Consider the following 24,421-nt stretch of genomic DNA (forward strand, 5'->3'; position numbering starts at 1 on the left):
GGCTCTGGGTATGTTTTGTGTATATACCTACTTAATGTTCTTGAGATAACGTAATCCCGTTTTTTCCAATTTGGAGTTGAGCGCTCCCTTACCCTTTATTTTCTCTTTCCTCTCAAAGCCTAACACATAGTGAATGCGCTATTTGAGTGAACAGAGGAACCCGGTTCTGGAATGCTATCAAAGTTATCTTTCCACTTTCCCAGTTCTCCCCCGCCCCCCTATCATATTAATATGTAGTCTTCACTTGCCGAGGAATAGGATCGAAGTTTCAGCAGCAAGAAGCAATTTACATTCATGTGAACATGGGGAAAAAAAATCCGAAACAAGCCATTCTCTTGACTACCCGTGAGCGACTACCCTTGCCTCCGCCTTAAAGGTAACACTCTCATCTTCCAGCTTCAACTAAGAACCCAGCCACTCAGAGAGTCCCTACTTCAGGAACACTGCCCAATCAGGGGTCCTTTACCTGTAGCAGGTGAGGAATTCGTTGCCTTACGTGACAGTCTCCCCCGCCAATCAGAGGCAGCTGGAGCAGCGAAAGGAGCTTTGCGTCCTCAGAGGGGAGTAATGGGCGGCGTTGCACCTGGCGACGGTGAATCACTCAACGGAGCGGCGGCTCTCTTCACCAATCAGAATGTGTAGGGGCGGGGCGCCGACCAATCCGGTGTGGAGGGAAGGGCCGGGCGGGGCTCAACCTGGCGGCTGGAGTTTATCCCGGCGCTGCAGTTCCCGAAGCTGTGTGTTTCCGAGCTCTTGCTGCTGCTGTCGTGTAGGGGTCCTAAATCGTGATGGGGATGAAGGCGAAAGCCGGAAGAAAACAATTGCTTCTCTTTACATCGGCGATCCTGTGTAAGTTCCCAGAGTTTCGGGAGGAATTAGTGGGTCGGTCAGAGGTTGGAGGAAGGCGTTCCCCACGCCTCTTGCCCGCGGGGAGGGGTGGAGTTCAGAAACCTATTTGCCTTACCCTCCCAGTTCTCTTCCACCTCTGGCTCGTCCCTCTCTTTCCCATCCCCCGCCTCTTGAGAGTGGCTGGCTTCCTTCCCCCACATCGGTGGATGACCCCTCCCCTCACACAGTGGGTAGGAGCTGCCCTTTCCTCCACACACCAAAAATAACTGGTAAGGCTGACTCCACTTTCCAGCCCTCACCTAATGGCGAGGGCAGTAGGAGGCGGGCACCTTTCCCACATACATCTACCCAGCCATCCCCCTCCACACGCACCTGGAAAGGGCCATCCTGTCTTTCCAACATCCACGAAAGAGAAGCCATGAGCCTTTTAACCTCCTTATTCCCTTGGCTCCCTTAAGGCCCTCGGAGGAAAGCTAATGAAGGTGGGTGAGGTGGAAGCCTCCTTCCCTGCCTTTTGCAGAAGCGGGTCTCTAGCGCTTCCTAATCTTTGGATTCCATGGTTGCTCTGGGAAAAGTGGGTGTAGAGTCTGAGCAGAAAATGAAATCAAAATCTGATATTTTGCACAGCACAGTATTCAAAATCCCTTTCTGGAATAACTACCGAGGAATCCTTAATAAATGTTGACTAAGTGACTGTTCCCAGGGGGAAGATGTATCTTTGGTTGGCTGGCTTCTCAGAGGGCCAGAACTTTGCCCGCCTTCTGGCCGGTTATGAGAGTTTTTGTTTCCTTTGTAAACTCCCTTTCCTGAAGAACAATGAGGCTCACTTGCTGGGGCAGGCCTCTGTCTCTAGGTGTGTTGGTGTGGGGCTGAGTGTGTAGTTGGAGGTTTGTACCTTAGTGAACCTGTGTCAGCATCTGTATGTTTATCTGTCTGATTTTTTTTTTTTTTTTTTTTTTTTTTAATGTGGTGCTAGGGATCATCTCAGGGCCTTGCACATGCTTATGTCTGATACCTGTGCATGTACTTGTGTGGGTGATTGTGTCAGTATTTGTTCTGTATGAGTCTGTATTTACCCTGGAGATTCATGTTTTAGGAAATGAAAGAAAAACAGACTGTTAAAATTGGTATTGGTGTCATAAAGGAAATTCATTTTGCTCAGTTTTTGAAGAGCAGGAATAGATTTCCTGCTGTAGATGGATAGATCCACTCCTTTGTCCCTTATCACAAAAATATAAACCCTTAGGGTGGAATGGACCAGAGGGAATTGTAATTCTCTCCATTGTGCAGATAAGGAAACAGGTCTAAAAAGAGGGGAAGTGATTTTTTCAGGTTAATAAGGGGTGGAAAATTGGAATGGAACCAGTCTCCTGACTCACTTCTCTTTATTCCACTCCCAGATCCAACATTTTAGGCACCCCATGGCCCAAGAACTATCTGGGATACTGCTTGAGAATCTACTCTTTCTTGTCTCACTAGGTTCTTCTTGTCTCACTTCTCCATTTCTCTCTTTCTCTCTCTCTCTCTCTCTCTCTCTCTCTCTCTCTCTCTTTCTTTTGGGTACTGGGGATTTAACCCATTGGTGTTTAACCACTGAGCCACATCCAGCCCTTTTTATTTTTTATTTTGAGACAGGGTCTCATCAAGTTGCTTAGGGCCTTGCTGAGTTGGTGAGGCTGGCTTTGAACTTGAGATCCTCCTGCCTCAGCCTCCCAAGCCACTGGGATTACAGATGTGTGGCACTATTCCTGGCTCACTTCTCTCTTTCATTCTACTCATTTATTTCCCCTTTTTCTCAATTTCCTTTCCTTCTACTATTTTATATCTGTCCATATTTTAGAAATGCTAGTAATGGGGCTGGGGATATGGCTCAGTTGGTAGAGTGCCCGCCTCGCAAGCACAAGGCCCTGGGTTCAATTCCCAGCACTGCAAAAAAAACAAACAAAAGAAATGCTAGTAATGGCCATTTTGTGATTCTGTGTGGTACTTAGAACTTAAGTCTTGCCAACTCTTGCACTGTGTAAGTACAAACCAAATCCAGAAATTTCTTCTGGGTCAGTGACTATTAGTAACAGTTTTTGTCAGTGATAGTAGTTCTTAGGCTTATAAATTTCCTCGAGCTCCTTTCTTCTCTGTTCCTCTAATTTCCTATATTATTTAGGGTAGTCCACAATCACCACATATTGGCACTGAAAGGATTGTGATAGTACTACTTTGGCTGAGGGTGTCTTCAAGGAATAAGAAACAGCTATTCAAAATGAACCTGGAGTGATGTTGTATTAGCTTGAGTGAGAGACAGTGAGTCTCAGGAAGGAACATGTCCAGGGGATGGAGGAATGGACCTTGCAATTCTTCAATCAAGATAGACCTGGGCAAGGGGAGTGATTTGGTTTGTGCAAATGAGGATGGAAATGACAGCCAGGACACCTCATTTGGGTACTACCTTAATTTCCTCCTCTTCCTTGTTTGTGACTTTAGGCTAAGTAGCTCAGTCTTCTCATCTGTAAAAAGGAGTAATGTGTGTCTTATCCTCATTATGAGGATCATTGGGGATGATAGCTACATTACTTGTACATGAAGGGATTATTGTTGAGCAGTTATTATACCCTTTGGGTTTTGCGAGGATAAAAGAATGCTATCCCCAGCATTCAAAGGAAGCAAGGAGATTTCAAATGGCAAGAGTCAGAAAACAGGGGCTCTTTCAGTTGGGCATAGTGGTGTTCACCTGTAATCCCAATGACTTGGGAGACTTGCAAGTTTGAGACCAGCCTGGGCAACTCAGTGAAGCCCTGTCTTAACATAAAAAGGGCTGGGGATATAGCTCTGCAGTAGAGTGGCCTGGGGTTCAATCCTCAGTACTGGGGGGAGGAGAGCCGGGGCGGGGGGGGGGGGGGGGGGGGGGATGGGCACACCTGCAATCGCCGTGACTCAGGAGGCTGAGGCAGATTGAGTGTAAGTTTGAGGCCAGCAACTGAACTACATCCTGTCTAAAATTAAAAAAAAAAAAAAAAAATGTTTTTAAAGGATTGAGAATGGCCAGGTGGGGTGTCAAACACCTCTAATACCAGCAATTGGAAAGGGTAAGGCAGGAGGATCACAAGTTCCAGGCTAGCCTCAGCAACTTAGCAAGACCTAAGCAGTTTAGCAAGACCCTGTCTCAAAATAAAAAATAAAAATGGCTGGGGATGTGACTCAATGGTATTGTGCCCTGGGTTCAACCCCTGGTAAAAAATTTAGGGGCTCTTTCTTTGGTTACTGGTCTGGGTGTTTGAAGCATATGTGGGTTACTCCTGTGTTCTCCCCTCCCTCTAGGACTGTTCCTCATAGTGGGCTCTGCTATCAGGAAGGAATAAAAAGGACAAAACAGCAGGGAAGTGAAAGTCAAAGTGAAGTCCTAACACTGACCTGGGGAACTTGATGGAAAGGAAGGCCTGACCCTGCTGGGCCAGGGATCTGGAGACACCGCGAGAGCTGGGCTTGGGAAAAATAAAACTGGTTATCCATAGTACCAATTTCCCTTTCCCTGGAGAACCTGTTCTTAGAAAAGTTTAGGCTATCTCCCAGGCAGGAGAGGAATTTCTGCTTAGTAGGGTGGCCATGGCCAGTCGATGTATCAACTTTTGGTGTAATCACCTGAGATGGAATCCTGTCCTCCCCACTCCCCTGCGCTTTCCCCCTTATTCCAGTGTGGGGTTCTTACTGAGGTGTTCCAGGTGGGTGGAACTGTTGATCTGTGTCTGGGTCAATCTCCCAAGTCCTTATGTTTCCTGCTGATGTTTCTGACTCAAGCTCTTGTAAATACTTGTTTTTTTACTATTCAGGGGCAGACTTAACTGTAGATCTGTGAGTCACTCCTACTTTCCCCTCCTTCTACTCTAAGAAAAGAAATTGTTCTTTCAAACTAGAAACTAGTGAGTAATGTCATTTGGAAGTAGGAAGTGAGTGGTGTTGTGATTCTGGTATGTTAGTTTTTTTGGTTCTGGAATGCTTTTACCTTGTGATGTTTCTCTTTATCTCCTTTGTGATTAGGGCTTGTCTGGGGTCTCCAGCCTAGTACTAGGTAGAGGTACTGTGATTTAAAAAATCATTTAAAACTGGGACTATAACTCAGATATATGTGTATATATAAAATGCTGAGCATGGTGGCACATACCAGTAATCCCAGTGACTTGGGACACTGAGGCAGGATTGCCAGTCTCAGCAATTTAGCAATACCCTGTCTCAAAAAAGGGGCAGGATTGCCAGTCTCAGCAATTTAGCAATACCCTGTCTCAAAAAAGGGGGCTGGGAACTGGAGATGTAGCTCAGTGGTAAGGCACCCCTGAATTCAATCCCTAGTACTGCAAAATAAAAAATACAAATAAAATAGACAAACAAAATTATTTAGAATAGGTCAGTTTATTGGGATTTGAGATTCAAAGAGGTAGGGCATCTCATTTCCCCCTGTTATTCACCTCATTACCATCCCCCAAGTTTCTTATGTATCTTACCATTGTTTTTGTTAGGCAGATACATGTATATGAATATGTATTTAAAAAAGTATATATTTGTCTTTTGTCCCTTTGCTTACACAAAAAGAAATGTGCTGTATATATGATTACATCTTGCTTTTTTTTTTTACTTAGTGTATCCTGCAGGTTTTTATACTGCTATTATAGGGATTGTAACATTGACAATCAGTATTCACCCAACTCCATCCCCAGAGTCAGCTGGAGTTCAAGGCTCTGTTCTGTAGACATAGAATTGTCTGACCCCCTCCTAGAGATAGATGGAAGTGCTGCACACATTCCATGTAATAGATTAGGAAATGATTGGGGCTTGTTTTTCACATCTGTTAGTTTCGAGGAGAGACCCCTGGGGATCTCCACACTCAAACCTGCTTCCTTTTCAGAGCCTTCGGAAAGACCTGGATGACAAGGGCAAATGTAATTGAGGAAGAGGTTTCAGTATTATGAGGTGGTTGTGGGAGACAGTGTGAGTGGATGTAAACTGGGGTTTTCCAGGCATTGAAAACCCAGAGTCCATCTGCCTGGTACTCCCTGATAAGCAGAGTGTCTGTCTAAAGTCCAACTTGTGTTATTTGTTTCACAGTGTGGGGGTGGGATAGGAGGAAACAGCTGGCTGACAGGAAGTGGATGCCAGGCCCCTGGATTGAGTCCTGGACTGGCAGGCGTGACCTTCCCTTGCAATGGGGAGATGGGGTGGTGGGGGAGGCGGAACTAAGCAGGTAGAACTGGAAAATCTGCCGAGAGAGGGCAGAAGGGAGTTTTGGAGTGAAAGCTTTCTCTTCCACTGCCTTTTCCTTTTTTTTTTTAGAGGACTGAGCCTGCTCATTCATGTCACTGAAAGTGCAGCCAACTATGGCTGTTTAGCTATAGCCCAGCCTGTTGTTGGGCTCACAGAGCCTTCCTCTCACCCCTGTGTTCCATATCTATTGCACTCCAGCCTCAGGAAGAGCCTGCCAACTGTGGATCTTTTCTGGTGGGGTGTTACCCCTGGTTTTTACTAGTATGGCTAGTCCTTACAGGAGTTAGTTCAGCTTCTCTGGGTTTAGTGGTAGGGAGGAAAGGGCTAACTGGGATGGAAGCCCTAGGTCCAGGTTCAAATTGTATTGCAATGTCCATCCAACAAGCATTGGTGATTAGTGTGTTGTGAGCACTGTGCTAGCTAGAGATGGGGGGTGGTGTATAACACCTGCTGTCAATAAGATCTAAGGGACCTGGAGGTGTTGGTAACAGCATATATTAAGTAAACTGTGGGTACACCATAGCTGGTGGCTTCTTTAAGGTGCTTTAACTCCTTTACAGCTGGAGGGTCCTCTGAGACTCATGTACCTAGATGGGAACTTTGGATGCATTTTTAGAGAAACCGGTTGGCTAGTTTCCCTTCTATTCCTTCCTTCATTTTCTTTTTCTTTCTTACTTTTTTTTTTTCTTAGTACAAACAAATTCATGATACAAAAACAACTTCAGGAACATTCTAATAATTAACAGGTTACATACAGGAAACAAATGGTTTCCTCGTAAAGCAGTGGAAGGAAGTGTCATTTCTGTTGTGACTGGGCCCTTTCATGTACAAGGCATCCTTGTAGATGGTATCTGTTCAGTGTCCAGAGGTCTCCAACATTTGTGACCACCTTCTCATCCCAACAGTGCTTCAGAGCATTTCAGGGTCTATTTCCCCTAGGCAAGCACAGAAATAGGAACTGGGGAGGATGCAAAGGATCTTATTTGTTCCCAGGGAAGTACAGGCACATTGACTAAGAATACAGAGCTGAGTGTGCCAGGGGCTGTCATCAAAGCATAAGGGGAAGGGAGTAACTTTTTAAAGAGGTTCCCCCAACCCAGAACCAATGTTAAAGGGATACATATTCATGTAGGAAAATGGGAAAATACCAAGGACTATGGAGCAAATATAAGCACATGGAATTTTATTATCTAGAGTTAAACACTTATTACTGGTGTTTCATTGTTTCATTTTATTTTATTTATTTATTTTTTTTGGTGCTGGGGATTGAACCCAGGGCCTTGTGCTTACAAGGCAAGCACTCTACCGACTGAGCTATCTCCCCAGCCCCTTCGTTTTATTCTAATTTTAATTAATGTTATATGCCCATACTTTCAATAGTATATATGGCAAAATATGCTTTAAATAATAATATTTATTCTATAATCTTTTGTATGCACCATAATTTACGTAACTGTAAAACGGGCATCGTGGTACATTCCTGTAATCCCAGCAGCTCAGGAGGCTGAGGCAAAAGGATTACAAGTTCTAGCCCAGTCTAAGCAGTTTAGTGAGACCCTGTCTCAAAAGAAAAAAGAAAAAAGGTTGGGGATGTAGCTCAGTGGTAGAGTAGCCCTGGATTTGATCCACGAAATTAAGAAAAAAAAAATTATTTAACTATTTACCTTTTGTGGGGCATTTAGTTTTTTTTTTTTTTTTTTTTTTTTGCTTCTTTGCTGTATTAAATAACATTAAATTGTCCATGAGTATTAATCTTTACACCTACCTTTGATTATTTTCCTACACTATATTCTTAGAGATTGGGAAAAGAGACTAATTTTAATTGGGGAAAGGCATAATGGATCAAGGGATATTTGAACAGAACTTTGAAGAATGAATGGGGTTTCCTTGCTTGCCCAGTGAAAATGCAGTATAGTAAAATAGTTTTGGAGCCTCAGAATTGGGCAGACTTGAGTCAAGACTCCTACCTTGCAATTTGTATCCATGTGAATTGAGGTAATTGTTCTAAGCCTCGGTTTTCCCATCTGTAAAATGGGATTATAAAAGTTTTGTGAGAATTTAATGAGAAACTGCATATGAAGCACTAATTTTAATATATACGGTATCACTCCTAACATTGCTCTTGGCAGTCACAGAACCCTGTTTAGATTCAAGGGGAAGGAACTTAGACTCTCCTTGGTCACAAAAAAAAAACATGTAAGAGGAGATAAATGTATAGATAATTATGACCATTTTTGAAAGTACAAAGTTTTATTATTCTTTATTATTATTCATATACATGGTGATTTCCAAGAATTATAGCAACATTACAGATTTATATAGTAGTCCCTTATATCCTTGATTTCACTTTTTTTTTTGGTACTGTGAATTAAACCCAGGGTCCTTTACCACTGAGGTAAATCCCTAGCCCTTCTTATTTTTTATTTTTAGGGTCAACTAAGTTGCTGAGTCTGACCTCCTTGTGATTCTCCTGCTTCAGCCTCCCTAGTACCTTGGATTACATGCCAGTTTGAAAATATTAGATGGAAAAGTCCAGAAATAATTCACAAATTTTAAATAACTTTGATTACAGTATATTGTTATAATTGCTCTATTTTATTAAGTTATTACTAAAGTTTTACTAATATTTTGTTTCTACTTTATAAAGTATCATAAATAATTATGTATAGGAAAAAACATAATTTATATGGGGTTCAGTCCTAGCCATGTCTTCAGGCATCCATGGAATGTCTTAGAATGTATCCCCTCAGGATAAAGGGTGGTAAATGCTACCAACCCTCTCTCTTTTTCTCTCTCTCTCTTTTTGGTAGTGCTAGGGATTGAACTTGGGAACATTTTACCTTTCAGCCCCATCCCCCATCCCTTTTTAAAATTTTTTGAGACAGGTCTTGCTAAATTGTGGAGGCTGGCCTTGAATTTGATCTTCCTGCATTAGCCTCCCAAGTAGCTGGTATCATAGGAGTGTGCCACTATGACTGACTCCCAGCTGTTTTTGAAAACATCTCTTATGAGCATCTGTAGGGATTGATTTCTCTGTCAATGTCTCATGCTTATTTTGACCCATTTCCTCTTCTCTTTAAGCTCACTTTCTCATTCACATTCTCCTACCCTTGTACTGTTTCACCCACCTACCTCCTCAATCAAAGAGTCTCCAAACTATCTGTACTCTGATTTCCTTCTGTCTTTTTTTCTCCTTGAAATTTATCAGACACACATACATGCTCCAGGATCTTGATGGTGTATTCATCTCACAGTTCTTGCTTATCTATTACCTCATTTCACAAATAAACTTTTAAGTTTATTTGAACATTTGCTTCCTGGTGTACAACTATTTGGATATTTGGATATTTTGTGTTATTCCCCCCCCCCCCCCCACACACACCTTTGTGATACTATGCATTGAAGCCAGGGCCTTATGCATGCTAGGCAAGGCTCTACCACTGAGCTACATCCCTCTCCCCTTTTGGCTATTGTGTTTGCCTTTCCTTTATGACTTTGTTCCTTCTTATGATCTGTCAGATATCCTTTTTTTTTCTTCTTCTTCTTTTTTGTGGTACTGGGAATTGAACCTGGTGTACTCTGTGCTGAACTATATCCCCAAACTACTATTTTTTATTTTGAGACAGAATCTCATTAAATTGTCCAGGCTGAACTTGAACTTGCAATCTCCTATCTCAGCCTCCCAGATAGCTGAGATGACAGGCTTGAACCTTTGTACCTGGCTAACTTCCTCTTTTTAAATTCTTCTTTCCTTCACCCCTTTTCTTTAAATTATATTCTTTTTTTAAAAAATAAATATTTGTTTATTAAATTTCTTACTCTTTGTGATAATTTATAAAGAATACTATTTTGCATTTTAAAAAATTTCCCAGTTCAGTGTAACACTCTTAAGGTTACCAGTCCCATAAAATGTCGGCTGGTGGAGCAAGAGGGCAGAGGTCACCTCTGGATGAATGGTGGCCCTCCTTGACTAGATGATTACATTGGCTCTTCCAAATTTGTACATGGCACTTGGGCATACAGAAAAAAAAAATGTAAAATTTTTCCTTAAAGGTGATAAATCAAAATTAGAAGTTAAAGTTTTTTTTTTTTTGTACTAGGGATTGAACTCAGGGGCACTTGACCACCGAGCCACATCTCCAGCCCTGTTTTGTATTTTATTTAGAAACAGGGTCTCACTGAGTTGCTTAGGGCTTTTTCACTTTTGCTGAGGCTGGATTTGAACTCATGATCCTCCTGCCTCAGCCTCCTGAGCTGCTGAGATTACAAGCGTGTGCTACCATGCCCAGCAGAAATTAAAGTTTTAAGAAAAGACATTATGTGGCCTTTTGTTAATGACGCTGCTAAATTGTTTCCTTCCCATAATTAATTTTGCAATATTTGATACACTAAGACATGAGTTAACATATATTCTTGCTTATGACAGAAATAAAAGTTGCCCATGTTCTCATCTCTCAGATAATAGGTACTATCAATTGTTTGGAGTGTATTCTTACAGATTTTTTGTTTTTCGTTTTGGTACAGGAAATTCACTGAGCTACATCCCCAGTCCTTTTTATTTTTATTTTTTTTTTATTTCGATACAGGGTCTCTCTAAGTTGCCCAGGCTGGCCAGAAATTTGTGATACTGCTGCCTCAGTCTCCTGAGTCACTAGGATTACAGGCAAGAGCCACCTTGCCCAGATTCATCATGCCTTCTTCTTCTTCTTTTTCTTTTTTAAAATTTTTTTAAAGTGTAGATGGACACAATACCTTTATTTTATTTATTTGTTTTTATGTGGTGCTGAAGATTGAACCCAGTGCTTCACACATGCTGGGCAAGCGCTCTACCACTGAGCCCAACCCCAGCCCTCATCATGCCTTTGTAAATTAAGGCTGTAGTCAGTGGTGACGCCACCAGAAGGTCCACTGCTGCTTCAGAGCTTAGACCATTGTGTTAGTTTGCTAGGGCTACCATTAACAAAAGACCACAGGCTGAGTAGCTTAACAGAAGTTACTTTTCTTACAGTTCTGGAAACTAAAAGTCTTAAGATCAAGGTGTTGGTAGGATTGGTTTCCTCTGAGATTTCTCTCCTTGGTTTCCGGATCCCCCTCTTGCTATTCTTCTTATGGTCATCCCTCTGTGCAAAAACATACTCCAGTTGTCTCCCTGTATGTTCTAATCTCCTCTTCTGATAAGGACACCAGTTAGATTAGATTGGAGTATGCCCTAATGGCCTCATTTGAACTGAATTACCTCTTCAATGATTCTATCTCCAAATAATCATATTTTGAAGGACTGGGGCTTCAACATAAGACTTTAAGGGAAACAATCAGTCCATAACAATCATATACCATTTTGAAGTTTACTTCTGTAAAAGCATTAATGTTCTTTAAAAAAAAAAAAAAAAAGGAGCAATATTCCACAGGGCATTTGGTGCATGCCTGTAATACTAGCGACTCAGGAGGCTGAGGAAGTAGAATTACGTTTGGGGTCGACCTCATCTGTTTAGCCAGACTCTTTCTCAAAATATACTACTACTAATACTAATGATGATGATGATGGGCTGGGGATGTAGTTCAGTGGTAGGGTGCCCCAGGTTCAACCCCCAGTACAAAAAAAAGAGTGAGCAATGTTTTGGCCAGGGTTGTCCTTTTTAATTGACTTGGGTTTACTTGAGTTCCTCTTCTGGTCACGAAGACAGTGAAAATGTTTGAAATGGATTCACTTCTTTCCCCTACTTTCCTCCCTACCTAAATAAACTACTAATTGAGGAAAACATACACCAGAGTAGGAGGGCAGGAGCTCTCATTTGTGTTTTGAAATCCCAAGTTATCGAGTGTGATGAAATGTTTTTGCTGGCACTGGCTTTACCTTATGTGGCCAAGTGGCACTAACTCTGAGTTCTTGGTGGATCCCCCAGCCCTCACCTAACTTCCACCCTTTCTCTTTCTATCCATTTGTAAGAGTCCCTGTTGAGGTGCCAATTACAGGAGTTCTTCCCATTTCTTGCTGCCTTCTACCTTGCTTTAGAAGACCTCTTGGCACATTTGGCTCTGCACACTTTCTCTGGAGGGTCTGTAGGTGTCTGTGCACAACCAACCTGGATGCAGGAAACCAATCTCTACCATTATGCATGCAGACATCTATAGACACATTGCAGCTCTGGTGCAGACACCAGTACCATTTGCAAAATAGCAAGTGGGAATTGCTCATGTGCAGAGAACTTTGATTTTGTTTGTAAGTTGTAAAGCAAAAATGCTTTTTAAATATTTATTTTTGGCAATGTGAAGTGAAGACAGTGACATTTTACCACTGGACTATATCCCCAGACACGGTCTGGCTGAGTTGCTGAGATTGACCTGAAACTTGGGATCCTCCTGCCTCAGCCTTCTGAGTAGCTGGAATTACAGACATGTGCCACTGTGCTTAGCCTAAAAACAAAAGTAAGTTTTTAATAAAGGACTAATCGAGCCTTCATTTTTTGAAAACTGGAGAGTTTTTTAAAAAAACTATGCTAGGCTGTGTGTAGTGGCACATGCCTGTAGTACCAGCCACTTGGGAGGCTGAGACAGGATGATTGCCAAATTCTAGGCCAACCTCAGCAATGTAGTGAGACACTGTCTCAAATAACAAGAATTGGAGGTTTAACTTAGTGGTTAAACTGCCCCTGAGTGTAATTCCTAGTGCTGAAAAAAACAAACAAAAACTATGCTGGTGTTAAAAATTTTTTAAAGCTTAAGTCCAGAATCAAGGTGTTTTTTTGTTTGCTTGCTTGTTTGTTTGTTTGTTTGTTTTTGCGATACTGGGGATTGAACCCAGGGCCTTGTGCTTGAGAGGCAAGCACTCTACCAACTGAGCTATATCCCCAGCCCTTGTTTGTTTGTTTTTTTGTTTTGTTTTCCCCCCTCTTTATTTGGTCATACTCTTATCTGCCAGTTTGAAAATTGAACTTAACCTTACAAATCAACTTTAACAAGTATATATTATAGTTGACGATCTACTGTGACCTAATTTCTTAATGCTCAGTAACTAATGTTCAGCAAACATTTACTGAATGTCATCTTGTACAAGGAATTATGCTAAGGATACTCAGAATAATAAATAGCATGTGGTCTCTGCTCTCTGGGGCTTTACTATCTGGTAGGGGAGACACATGTACACAGATGATGTCAATATAATGTGGGAAGTGCTTTGACAGTGTTTTGCATGGAATAATGAAAGGCTAGGAAAGAGGTCCTAAGCTGGCTATAGTAAGGATTGAGGTGTGGTAGATCATTTCCCAGAAAATAAAGTTGATAAATATGCCAGCCAGATGAAGAGAAGAAAAGGGCATTCCACATAGTAGAAATAGCATTGAGCAAAGGCAGAGGCTGAAAAACAGCCCAATCTTTGCTGGGAAGTATAAGTAGTTTTGTATTACTAGAGGGTAAATCACAGCTGCATAGTGAGTGAGGAAAGTGATAAGCTTAACACAGGGCAATCAGTGCTAGAACTTTCTTAGTGTGCATAAAAATTTGGATTTTATAATATAGGCAGTGTGGAATCATCAAAAACTTGAAGCAAGCTGGGTACAGTGGTGTACACCTATAATCCCAGTGATTTGGGGAGGCTGACGCAGAAGAATCACAGGTTTGAGGTCAGCATGGGCAATTAGCAAAATTCTGTCTCAAAATGAAATATAAAAGGGACTGGGGATACAGCTCAGTGGTGGAATGCTGCTGGGTTCAATTCCCAGTACTACTACTACTATTACTACTAAATCTTGTAGTAGTCAGATTTGCATTGTTAGGAAAGTTGTGTAGTATAGTATAGGACAGCCTTTGCAACTGGACTGCACTGTTTTGAATTTCTACTACTACTATTTGGCCTTTAGCAAGTTTAACTGCTCTGGGCCTCTGTTTCTCCATGTAGGAAATAGGGGCAATAATAATAATACCCTTACCCACTTTTAAAGGTTGTTGAAAGGATTAAATGATAGTAAGTGTCCTGTGCTTACAACAGTTTCTGGCATATACTAAGTGCTCAGTAACTGTTAGCTCTTCATCTGGCAGTGGAATGAAAGATGGATTTTCTATACATGGACCCAAAACCTAAACATGCCAAAAAAAAAAAAAACCTGTTGATGCCTTTAACTTTGTGGTTTTTCTCATTGTGAACTTAAGAGTAAATTAAACTTCACAATGGAAAGGATAAAGTTTCCTTCTGTCTTGGTTTACCACATGCATTAGTAGGACATTTGTATGTGTGTACATAGTATGGCAAATATAGGTGCAAGGTTAAGTGCAAGAGGGGAGCTTTGGTGAAGCCAGGTAAAATATAAAATAGATGAGGAGAATGGGCAGGGAAATAGGCTGCCTTGATCTAGATGGGATTCCTTGAAGAAGAGCCCCTATCCCTGATGGTCTATCTATGAAGATTCTAGAGAAGTCAGCCTTCCCAAGGCAGTTCAGATGATAGGAGAAATATGGTTTAGCAGGCTAACATGTAAATACTTTTCAGGCACTGTTTATTACTTATTTATATGTTTTGCTAAAGAAAACTTTGCAAGGGGCTGGGGTTGTGGCTCAGTGGTAGAGTGCTTTACTGGCATTTGTGAGGCACTGGGTTCGATTCTGAACACCATATATAAATCAATCAGTCAGTCAATCAATCAATAAAATAAAGGTCCATCAACAACTACACACACACACACACACACACACACACACACACACACAAACACAAACATTTAAGTTAGAAATACATATGGAAGGGCCTATAGATTAGATGATGATAATAAGACATAATTCATATTTGGCACTTCCTGTTGGTGAGACATTGCTCTAAGTTTATTTCTATTAGTTTGTTTAACCCTCACTGTAGCCCTTTGATGTAGAAACTGTTATCGTCCCCATTTTACAGATGGGCAAACCGAGGCTCAAAGTGGCTAAGTGGCTTGCCCAAGTCGTACAGTAACACAGTTGGGATTTGAACACAGGCAATGTGGTTGTGGAGACATGTTCAGGAATAAGAGGTGAATACAAAAAGCATGGTGATGAGGCTGGACTTGCCTCAAGTGATATGCAGGCACATTAGACTTTTGAGCATTGACACAGTTGGGCCACAGCAGACAGGCAGTCTCGCATCAGAGGAAGGTGGGTGAACATTGAGGTGGAGGTCCCTGTCAATCCCCACCTCCCCTAATACTAAAAATCAAACCCAGTGTCTCATACATAGTGGACTAGCCCTCTACTACAGAGCTACATCTCCAGTCTTTTTGTTTTGTGTTGCTACTGGGAGTTGAACCCAAAGCCTCATTCATGCTAGAGAAGCACTCTGCTATTGAGTTGTATCCCCATCATTTTTTTTTTTGTGTGTGTGTGTGTGTGCTGGGGATCGAACCCAGGGCCTTGTGCTTACAAGGCAAGCACTCTACCGACTGAGCTATCTCCCCAGCCCCCCCATCATTTTTTATTTTATTTTTTTCAGATTTTGAGATAGCATCTTGCTAAATTGCCCAGGTTGGCTTCGAACCTCCAATCATCCTCCTTCAGCCTCCTGAGTTGCTCCCCTGCCTTTTTTTTTTTTTTTTTTTTGTGATACAGGGTCTCACTAAATTGCATAGGGTCTTGCCAAGTTGCTGAGGCTGGCCTTGAACTCTTGATCCTCTTGCCTTAGACTCCTGAGTTGTAGGGATTACAGGTGTTTGCCACTGCACCCAGCTAATCTGTATTTTTAACAGAAGAAAAGTCCAGAGCAGCTAATGAAGTCAGGATTAATGAGGAGAAGTGGAATATGCCTGTAGCCCATGTATTTGTGTAATTACTAAATGTGTTTTAGATCTTGTGACCTCAGTGTCCTCAAATAAGAACTTTAGCCAAAGTCAGAAGTGACAGGAATAACCATCAAATTCATTTGTTGTGAGTGTGTGTCTATTTCAGAGGCTAGTTTTTAGTTTAATTAGATGCTGCTTATTTTTTGGGTGGTGTCCCAGGTTGGGTTCCTGGGGAGCTGACTCTGAAATATCAATTATCATTCAAGACATTTATTAAGGAGTGTTCTTAGGATTCACACCTATGGAAAAGAGGGGAAGAAAATAAGATTGGACAGAGAAGTTGAGTTTTGCTGTGGTTTTAAGGAGGCTTCAGTCTACCCCACAGGGAGCTTTAGAGCAAGAAAGACCCTTCAATGATGTCTAAGGTTGGGGATTTGGGCAAGAATGTCCATAGATAAAGAAAGATTTATCTGAACCTAACAGATCTGCTTACATTGTACATTGTTATGCATTTATCTAAGAAGACAGGACTCTAAAGCACAGATGGTAAATTTGAGCTTTGATAACATGAATAAAGATCATTGTACAGGTGGCAGTTTGTGCCCCTTCTGTGAACTCTGACCACCTCGCCCCATTAATTAGCTTCTTTATTCCTCACTTCTTCCACTTGTATCCCATACCACCTTTTCTTTCTCCATTTAGTTAAGCAGGAGGTTCTAATGAGGTCATCTGAGCCCAGATCTAGTCCTAGCCCCATCTCAGCATGGGCTGTGTGATCTTAGGCACGTTTCTTTATTTCTTGTAGTCTCAGTTCCTTGTGTAAAATTGGGATAATAATACTTGTCCTGCTGATATATCATGCTTATTTCAAGGATCAAACGATGGCAATATATCTGAAAACACTTTAAAAAGCACCAAATGCTCTACAAATGTCAAGTATTATTATTATCCTCATTATTGCTCCTCCCTCCCCCTCCCTCCCTTGCCTCCAGCTTTCTGGCTTCCTTCCAGGATTGTCTTGACAAGTGGCTGCAATCCTTTGTTGAGGAGCTTTCTCTGAACCATGAAATGTCATTCTGGAAACTGCCCTTGGACTAGTGGGAATTTAATTAGATTATGGGGAGTTACAGAGGGAACCATAAAAAAAAAAAAAAAAAAAAGAAAGAAATTGCACTTGAAAGAGATGCTTTATTTCCATTGATAGAAGAAGGATTGACCTATAAACATACACGTGTGCATGCACACACTCAGAAATGAAAAGAAGGATTTAGGATATTGGTCAGAAGATGCAGCAGAAGCTGAGCTGGGAGGAGCTTGAATCTCCCTTCACCTTAGGATCTCAACCCCATCCACTGGGTCTGTTCTTCCCTCTTCATGGTGTTCATCCCTTTCTGATGGGGCCTGTCTCTTTCCTTTTCAGGTCCCCTGGTGCTGGGCAAGGGTACAGTACACATACCAGAACCTGAAGTTCGAGTTCCTGAGAATAACCGTGAGTGGAGCTGGGCTGTGTAGGGTGGGCAGGGAGGGTGTAAAAGTAAACAGGTATGAGATACCTGGGGGCCAGTAGAACATGTAACCCAGACTGTGGTTTGGGGCTGTTACCCACCTTCTCCACGTGTCACTGTTCCTTCCTCCCTCTGATTTTGATCCTCTCTTGCAGCGGTCAAGTTGCCCTGCTCCTACTCTGGTTTCTCCTCTCCCCGTGTGGAGTGGAAGTTTGTCCAAGGTGACACCACCAGTTTGGTTTGCTATAACAGCAAGATCACAGGTAAGTTGTTCCACCTCCTTCCTGATTACCAAGGTTGTGGAACAGTTGACCTGGGCCTGGATTCCAGGGGTGGGGCTCAATGCCATGGCCTTCCCATTCCTCTTTCAGGAGGAAAAAGGTGCCTGTATACTTTGGGTATCAGCTTCATCAGCGTCTCTTAGCTCTCTGTTCACTGTCTTTCTGCCTCTGCTTCCTTTTCCTGGTAGCTTCCTATGAGGACCGTGTCACCTTCTCACCAACTGGCATCACCTTCCAATCTGTGACCCGGAAAGACAATGGGATGTATACTTGTATGGTCTCTGAGGAAGGTGGCAACAATTATGGGGAGGACAGCATCCAGCTTGTTGTGATTGGTATGTGTCTTCCACGTGGGCCTGAAATCAATTGCTTCCCTTAACCTTTAGCAGACTCTACAGATGGTGAGGGGCCAGTGGCTTGGGTTATTCAGAGTCATAGTGCTAACAAGAGCAGGGATGAGGGATTAGGTGGAAATTAGGGGCATAACTGAGGGCAGCTAGAGCTAATTGGATGGGGGTGTCATCATGGTCTATTACACTCAGGCAACCAGCCCTTGTGTTCCGTGCCTTTCCCCCTCTTTCTTTGATCGCTCATTCCTAACTTGGATTCACAGGTTGGATAAGCATAATAAATTTCTTTTCATTTTTTGGTACTGGGGATTAAACTCAGGGGCACTTAACCACTGAGCCACATCCCCAGCCCTTTTTTTATAGTTTATTTTGAGACAGCATCTTGCTAAGTTGTTGAGGCTGGCTTTGAACTTGAGATCCTCCTGCCTCAGCCTCCCCTGGGATTATAGGCTTGTGCCTGGCTTGGATAAGCATGATTTCTTTTCTTTCTTTCTTATTTTTTATGGTGGTAATGGGGTTTGAGTACCGGTGTGCTATACCACCGAGCCACATCCCCAGCCCTTCTTATTTTGAGACAGGGTCTCACAAAGTTGCTGAGGCTGGCCTTGAACATGATCCTTCTGCCTCAGCCTTCTGAGTTGCTGAGATTACAGGTGTGCACCATTGCAATATACTTCAGAGCCTTTTTTCCTTCTCTCTCTCCCCAGTTCCTCCATCTAAGCCTACAGTCAACATTCCCTCCTCTGCTACCATCGGAAACCGGGCAGTGCTGACCTGCTCAGAACAAGATGGTTCCCCGCCCTCTGAATATACCTGGTTCAAGGATGGGGTACAGATGCCTACGGATCCCAAGAACAACCGTGCCTTCATCAATTCTTCCTATACTCTGAATCAGAAGTCAGGGGAGTTGGTATGCATAGGGTGGGAATAAAGATGTGCAGGGAGGGCACTGTTATAGAACTGTTGATAGTGGGGAGGAAGAACAAGCAACAAGGTGAACTTGGAGTTAAGATCAGGAGACATAAAAGATAACTACTTGATTTCTTCAAGTAGGAAGCCAGCTAGGCGAGGTGGTACACTCCTGTAATCCCAGCTACTCAGGAGGCTAAGGCAGGAAGATCTCAGCCTGGGCAACTTAGTGAGACCCTATCTCTAAAAAAAAGCTGTGGATGTAGCTCAGTGGTGGAGTGTCCCTGTACTGGGGGAAAGTGGGGGGAAGGTGAAGCCATTTTATTTTCTTCCCTCTAGGTCTTTGATCCTGTGTCGGGCTCTGACACTGGAGAATATACTTGTCAGGCACAGAATGGGTATGGGACACCCATGAAGTCAGAAGCTGTACGCATGGAAGCTGGTGAGTGAAAACATGGGCTGGGGACTGGGGGCTGCTCTGTCCTGCCACTGGCAGCATTGTCAGTACCTTGATTGAACATCCATGTGCCTGACCTCTCATTTGTATCTCACAGTGGAGCTGAATGTGGGGGGCATTGTAGCAGCTGTCCTTGTAACACTGATTCTCCTTGGAGTCTTAATTTTTGGCATCTGGTTTGCCTATACTCGAGGCTACTTTGACAGTAAGTATTTGCTTTCAGAGATTCTCCTTTGCATTGTCCCCAAATCAAGGCATGGTTTGTGAGTGCCATTGAAGTATAAGCCCTGATACTGCACCCCTATGTGCTGGGGCTTTCCCCTTCAGGAGCATAGATTATTTGATCTAACCTATATCAAGTGTACTAGTCCTGGGGCTGGGGATGTAGCTTAGTTGGTAGAGTACTTGCCTTGCAAGGCCCTGGGTTCAATCCCCAGCACCATGAAAAAAAAAAAAAGTGTACTAGTCCCCCACCTTCTTATGCCATGCTGTGTCCTATCTTGCTAATACTCATGGTATCCTTTTTTCTCTTTCAGGAACAAAGAAAGGGTGAGTGAGGTGCTGTTCCATGTGGTTTGAAACTGAGATGTGCCTGGGGGATGGGTCAGAGGTAGAGGTGACCAACTCTTGGAGGGAAGACAATTCGATTTTCTATTTCTTTTGCTTTTCTTTCTTTCTTTCTTTCTTTTTTTTTTTTTTTTTTTTGTGCTGGGGTTTGAACCCAGGGCCTTATGCATGGTAGGCAAGCATTGTATCCCTGAACTACATCCCCAGCCTGACTGACAACTATATTTCTACCCCTGTTCACCCTGGGCATGTCCTTTTTCCCTCTGCCCACCTACACCTCCCTACCATACACTCTGTGCTTCTGTGAAGTTTTCAGTTCTGACCTCTAAAATGGGCAAGGAGAGGTTAATGAGCACCTAGGGGACTGAGTGTCTTCATCTTCTGGCTTGTCCACAGGACTTCAAGTAAGAAGGTGATTTACAGCCAGCCTGCTGCTCGAAGTGAAGTGAGTAAGCCTGCCTGGGAGGAGAGGGGTTCCAAGCCTGTGTTTATATGGTTGGGAATTTATTAGCTAAACAAGACTATAGAATTGACCAGATCCTTTATTTCCCTAGGGGGAATTCAAACAGACCTCGTCATTCCTGGTGTGACCTGGCCTGGCTCATCACCTGTCCTCTGTGCTTGCCCTACTCAGGTGCTGCCAGACTCTGGTCCCTAGTGTCAAGTTTCACAGGATGCCTTATTAGTCCTCTAGACCCCACAGGACACTCTACTTTTATCTTAGTTAGAATGTGATTTTAATAACGTCAGCTATGTGCCCTCCCTCTTTCCTGTCTTCCCTACCTTTCTTACCACTGTTGAGTGGCCTGAGACTTGTGTAATTTTTAATTCCCTGTCCCTAGCAGGGAGCAGGCAGAAATTCTTGGCATGCCTCTGTTGACCCTCCCTTTCTAAGTAGACAGCAAGAGTGGCATGGTTTACAGGAATTTGAAATCACTACCTGGCTTGTAATGGCCTTTGAATAAGGATCTTAAGCCTAATTCCTAGGCTTTCTCCTGCCATAATGAGAACTGGTGCCAGCTGCTCTGGAGTGGGGACAAGAGAGCAGAGCAACTGAAGTGGTTGTTTGGTGATGATATTCTCTTTCATCTCTGGAGCCCACTCTTCTGTCTTCCCACGAAAAGTGCCACTGGGATCCTCCTTGCTGCCTCCTCCTCCTGAACACAAGCAGACTGACACTGTGTCTATAGGAAAGTGGGAGGGCATAGTGAACTTTCAGGGGACTTGGAGCAAAGACTTAAAATCACTGATGGAAACAAAAGAAAGCTGTTTGTGCAAGCCATCACCTTTTCCTGAGCTGGAATAACTGGACAGACCCTTTAAAGATGTCTGTAGAGCTGTGAGGGTGTGTATGTGTATTAGTCTTGGCTCTTTGCTGAGTATGTGTGTGTGTGTGTGTGTGTGGTCTAAGCTGTATGCTGAAATCAGGAGATGTGTTGGAGGGCTATCTAGCTCCTCTGTGAGATTGTGCTTCTGTGTGTTCGTATTAACCAGATGTTACTGGAAATAAAAACTTGGTTTATCAAAGCTTCTTTTTGTTGGGGATGGGAGAAATTAGATCTTGGAGGGTCCCTGGGCTCCTTCTTTGTACATAGAGGAAAATGGCCTCAAAACCCTACTTCCTAGCACATTAGGGCCAGTCCCTTGGGCCCTCTCTTGTCTCTGTATGCTACCCCTTCCTGGTTCTTAACTCAGGGCAGAGCTTCTGGATTTAAGATTTTCATTCCAGAGCATCCCGTGGCCAGGACTTCCTCTCTTGTGGGAGGGTACCTAGGATGAAGCTGATACCGTGCTCAAGGGTTGTACTTGGCCCAACTAAGAGGACAAAGTGTCCAGCCTCCTGCCCAACTGGGTATTTATGTACTTTCCTGAGACTGTAGGGAAAGAGACTGCCAAAGGGGATTTCTCAGATCACTGGGAGAATCCCTTCTTCACTAATAGCTTCAAGTAGTAACTATTACATTATTTAGCAAGTGGGTTTCAGAGAAGGTATTTTGAGACAGGAGCAGAAATGAGCAAGATCGGCCTGGTGGTCATCACTTTCCTTCTCACATTTGGACACTTTTCTGCCCTTAAATTTCTCTTTGTCACATAGCACAATCCCCCAATCTGTTTATTAACTAGCAAGAGGGCAAAGAAGGTACCTAGGTTTGATTTTGCTTATTTCTATCTTTGGAGGACAGTGTCACTTTGTCATATTCTGTCTTCTTATGTAAAAGCTTCTAACAATTATATTTTCTACCAAGGATCTAAAGAAGAAAATAAAACCATTAGTTAAGGGTCATGTACCAGTAAAAAAATTTTCCAGAGGAAATAAAATTCATTAGATAATAAAAAATTATGAGACAGTTCAGTACAGATGAAATTTTTGAAGTATGTTTCAGTTCTTTGTCATGGTTGGAGGACGTGATGGGAGGAGTATGGAGGAAAAACCACAACAGAACTGGTGATTTGTGGCCTCTGTAGGTTTGAGGTGAATGTTTCCTCACTTAGCCACTTGTGATGAGTTATCTCTCCAGCTTACTAAAGCCCTTTAGAATTGGAAAACACCGTGTCTGCTTTCATTTTAGAAGGTCAAAGCTTATTTTTCTAATAAATGTTTATTTTTCAAGTCAGGTTTGTTTAAATCTGGAAGTTCTACATTAAGAAGAGAATTGTGACTCTTTGAGGGCCTTCAAAATTCAAAATCTTCCTGATAGTCTTGTTAATTGAGATTAGGGGTCTCTTTCCATACAGCTGGGTGGTTAACATTTTATTTTTAGATATTTATTTATTTGGTACCAGGGATTGAACCCAGAAGCACTTTACCATTGAGCCACATTCCCAGCCCTTTTTATTTTTCTTTTGAAATAGTGTCTCAGTTGCTGAGGGCATCACTAAGTTGCCTGGACTTGCCTTGAACTTGTGATCCTGCCTCAGTCTCCCCAGTTGCTGGAACTATAGACATGCACCATAGTGCCCACCTCCCATGGTATATTAATCACAGAGCTACCACTTGTTTACTACGATGGTGTAAATTTTGATAAGTTTCTTAGCATTTCTATGACTACTTTTCCTATATGTGAAAAATAGTACCTAGTAAGTAAGTTAGAGAATAAGAAAAATGTTTCATTAGACATCAGATTTTCACAGTACCAGAGAAGAAGGGGTAAAGCACTGGAGGAGCTTGAGAATTACAGCTGTTTTTAAAGCTAAAAATTGTACTTTTTCTTCATTCATCCACTTTAATAAGCTGTCATATGCCCGATGGAACATACTTTTCCTCTCTATTCAAAAAGACTAACTCGTACACCTGTAATCCCCACTACTAGGGAGGCTGATGCAGGAAGATCACAAGTTTGACACTAGCCCAGGCGAATTGATGAAACCCTGTCTGAAAATAAATATAAAAAAGGGCTGGAGCTGGGCCAGGTCACATAGGCCTGTAATCCCAGTGACTCGGGAGGCTGAGGCAGGGGGATCATGATTTCAAAACCAGTCTCAGCAATTTAGGCCTAAGCAACTCAGCAAGATCTAGTCTCTAAATAAAATATGAAAAAAAGTTGGGGATGTGGCTCAGTGGATAAGTGTCCCTGGGTTCAATCCCTGGTGCCTCCCCCCCCAAAATGGGGGGGAGCGGCTGTAGTTCAGTGGTAGAGCATCCCTGGTGTCCATTACCAGTACTTCCCCTTCCCATCCCCCCAAAAAAAGAAGGAAAGAAAAAAATAAACTAAATTTTCTTCCACTATTCCCTCCTCTGGCCTAAATCTGCAGATCCCATGAAGACACTAGCTATGGTCAAAGCAAGTTCTGGGTATCTAAGATAGAACATAGTGATCTGTCTTAGATGTCGAATGTTAAGAGGACTAAAACCAAATATGTTTAGAGGGCTGGGGAGATAGCTCAGATGGTAGAGCACAAGGCCCTTGGTTCAATCCCCAAACCGCAAAAAAAAACAACAAAAAATATGTTTAGACAATGTTATCTAGGTGGGAAGGGACCTAAAACTATGCTACATAGAAACTTCTGAAAGAATCAGTGTCAAAGACCAGGCATGGTGGCACACATCTGTAATTCCAGCAATTCAGTAGGCTGACGAAAGAGAACCACAAGTTAAAGACCAGCCTCAGCAATTTAATCAAGCCCTGTCTCAAAATGAAAAATAAAGGCTGGCGATGTAGCTCGGTGGTAGAGTACCCCTGGGTTCAATCCTTACTACTGCAAAAATGGCAGGGGGGTGGGTTGTGGCAAGACAAAATTGCAGCCTAGATATTTGAAGGTTACAGTATGGATGACCTCAAGGGAGACAGAATGAATGGATGGATACCCAAGGGAATTTGGTCATTCATAATCCATTGTCCTCAAGTGCAGGCCATAATCCCTTGTCCTCAGAGGCTTGGGGAGAAGGTATTGCACAGTGTGAAGATTTCCAGACTCTTCTGTGACTGTGGGAAAGTTTTGTCTCAGCCTCAATTTTTTTCATCTAAAAAATGGCGATAATAACTATCCTATGAAGTTTTGATATATAAATTGATCAAGA

General features: G+C 42.6%; 1 protein-coding gene and 1 non-coding gene across 2 annotated transcripts; one reads left to right on the forward strand and one right to left on the reverse strand.

Moving 5' to 3' along the window:
- Positions 1–693: 693 nt before the first annotated feature.
- Positions 694–22,517, forward strand: F11r (F11 receptor). The gene is made up of 10 exons (XM_047541887.1): positions 694–849; positions 17,254–17,322; positions 17,494–17,601; positions 17,808–17,954; positions 18,677–18,879; positions 19,218–19,320; positions 19,433–19,540; positions 19,872–19,884; positions 20,299–20,347; positions 20,457–22,517. Exons 1-10 carry the CDS (start codon positions 789–791, stop codon positions 20,490–20,492), a joined length of 897 nt encoding a protein of 298 aa, XP_047397843.1. The 5' UTR covers positions 694–788; the 3' UTR covers positions 20,493–22,517.
- Trnae-cuc (transfer RNA glutamic acid (anticodon CUC)) lies at positions 12,874–12,947 on the reverse strand. Its single transcript has one exon. It is a non-coding gene; the product is annotated as a tRNA-Glu (tRNA).
- Positions 22,518–24,421: the final 1,904 nt, after the last annotated feature.

Source organism: Sciurus carolinensis, chromosome 1 (assembly GCF_902686445.1).
Source record: "Sciurus carolinensis chromosome 1, mSciCar1.2, whole genome shotgun sequence".
NCBI lineage: Eukaryota > Metazoa > Chordata > Mammalia > Rodentia > Sciuridae > Sciurus > Sciurus carolinensis.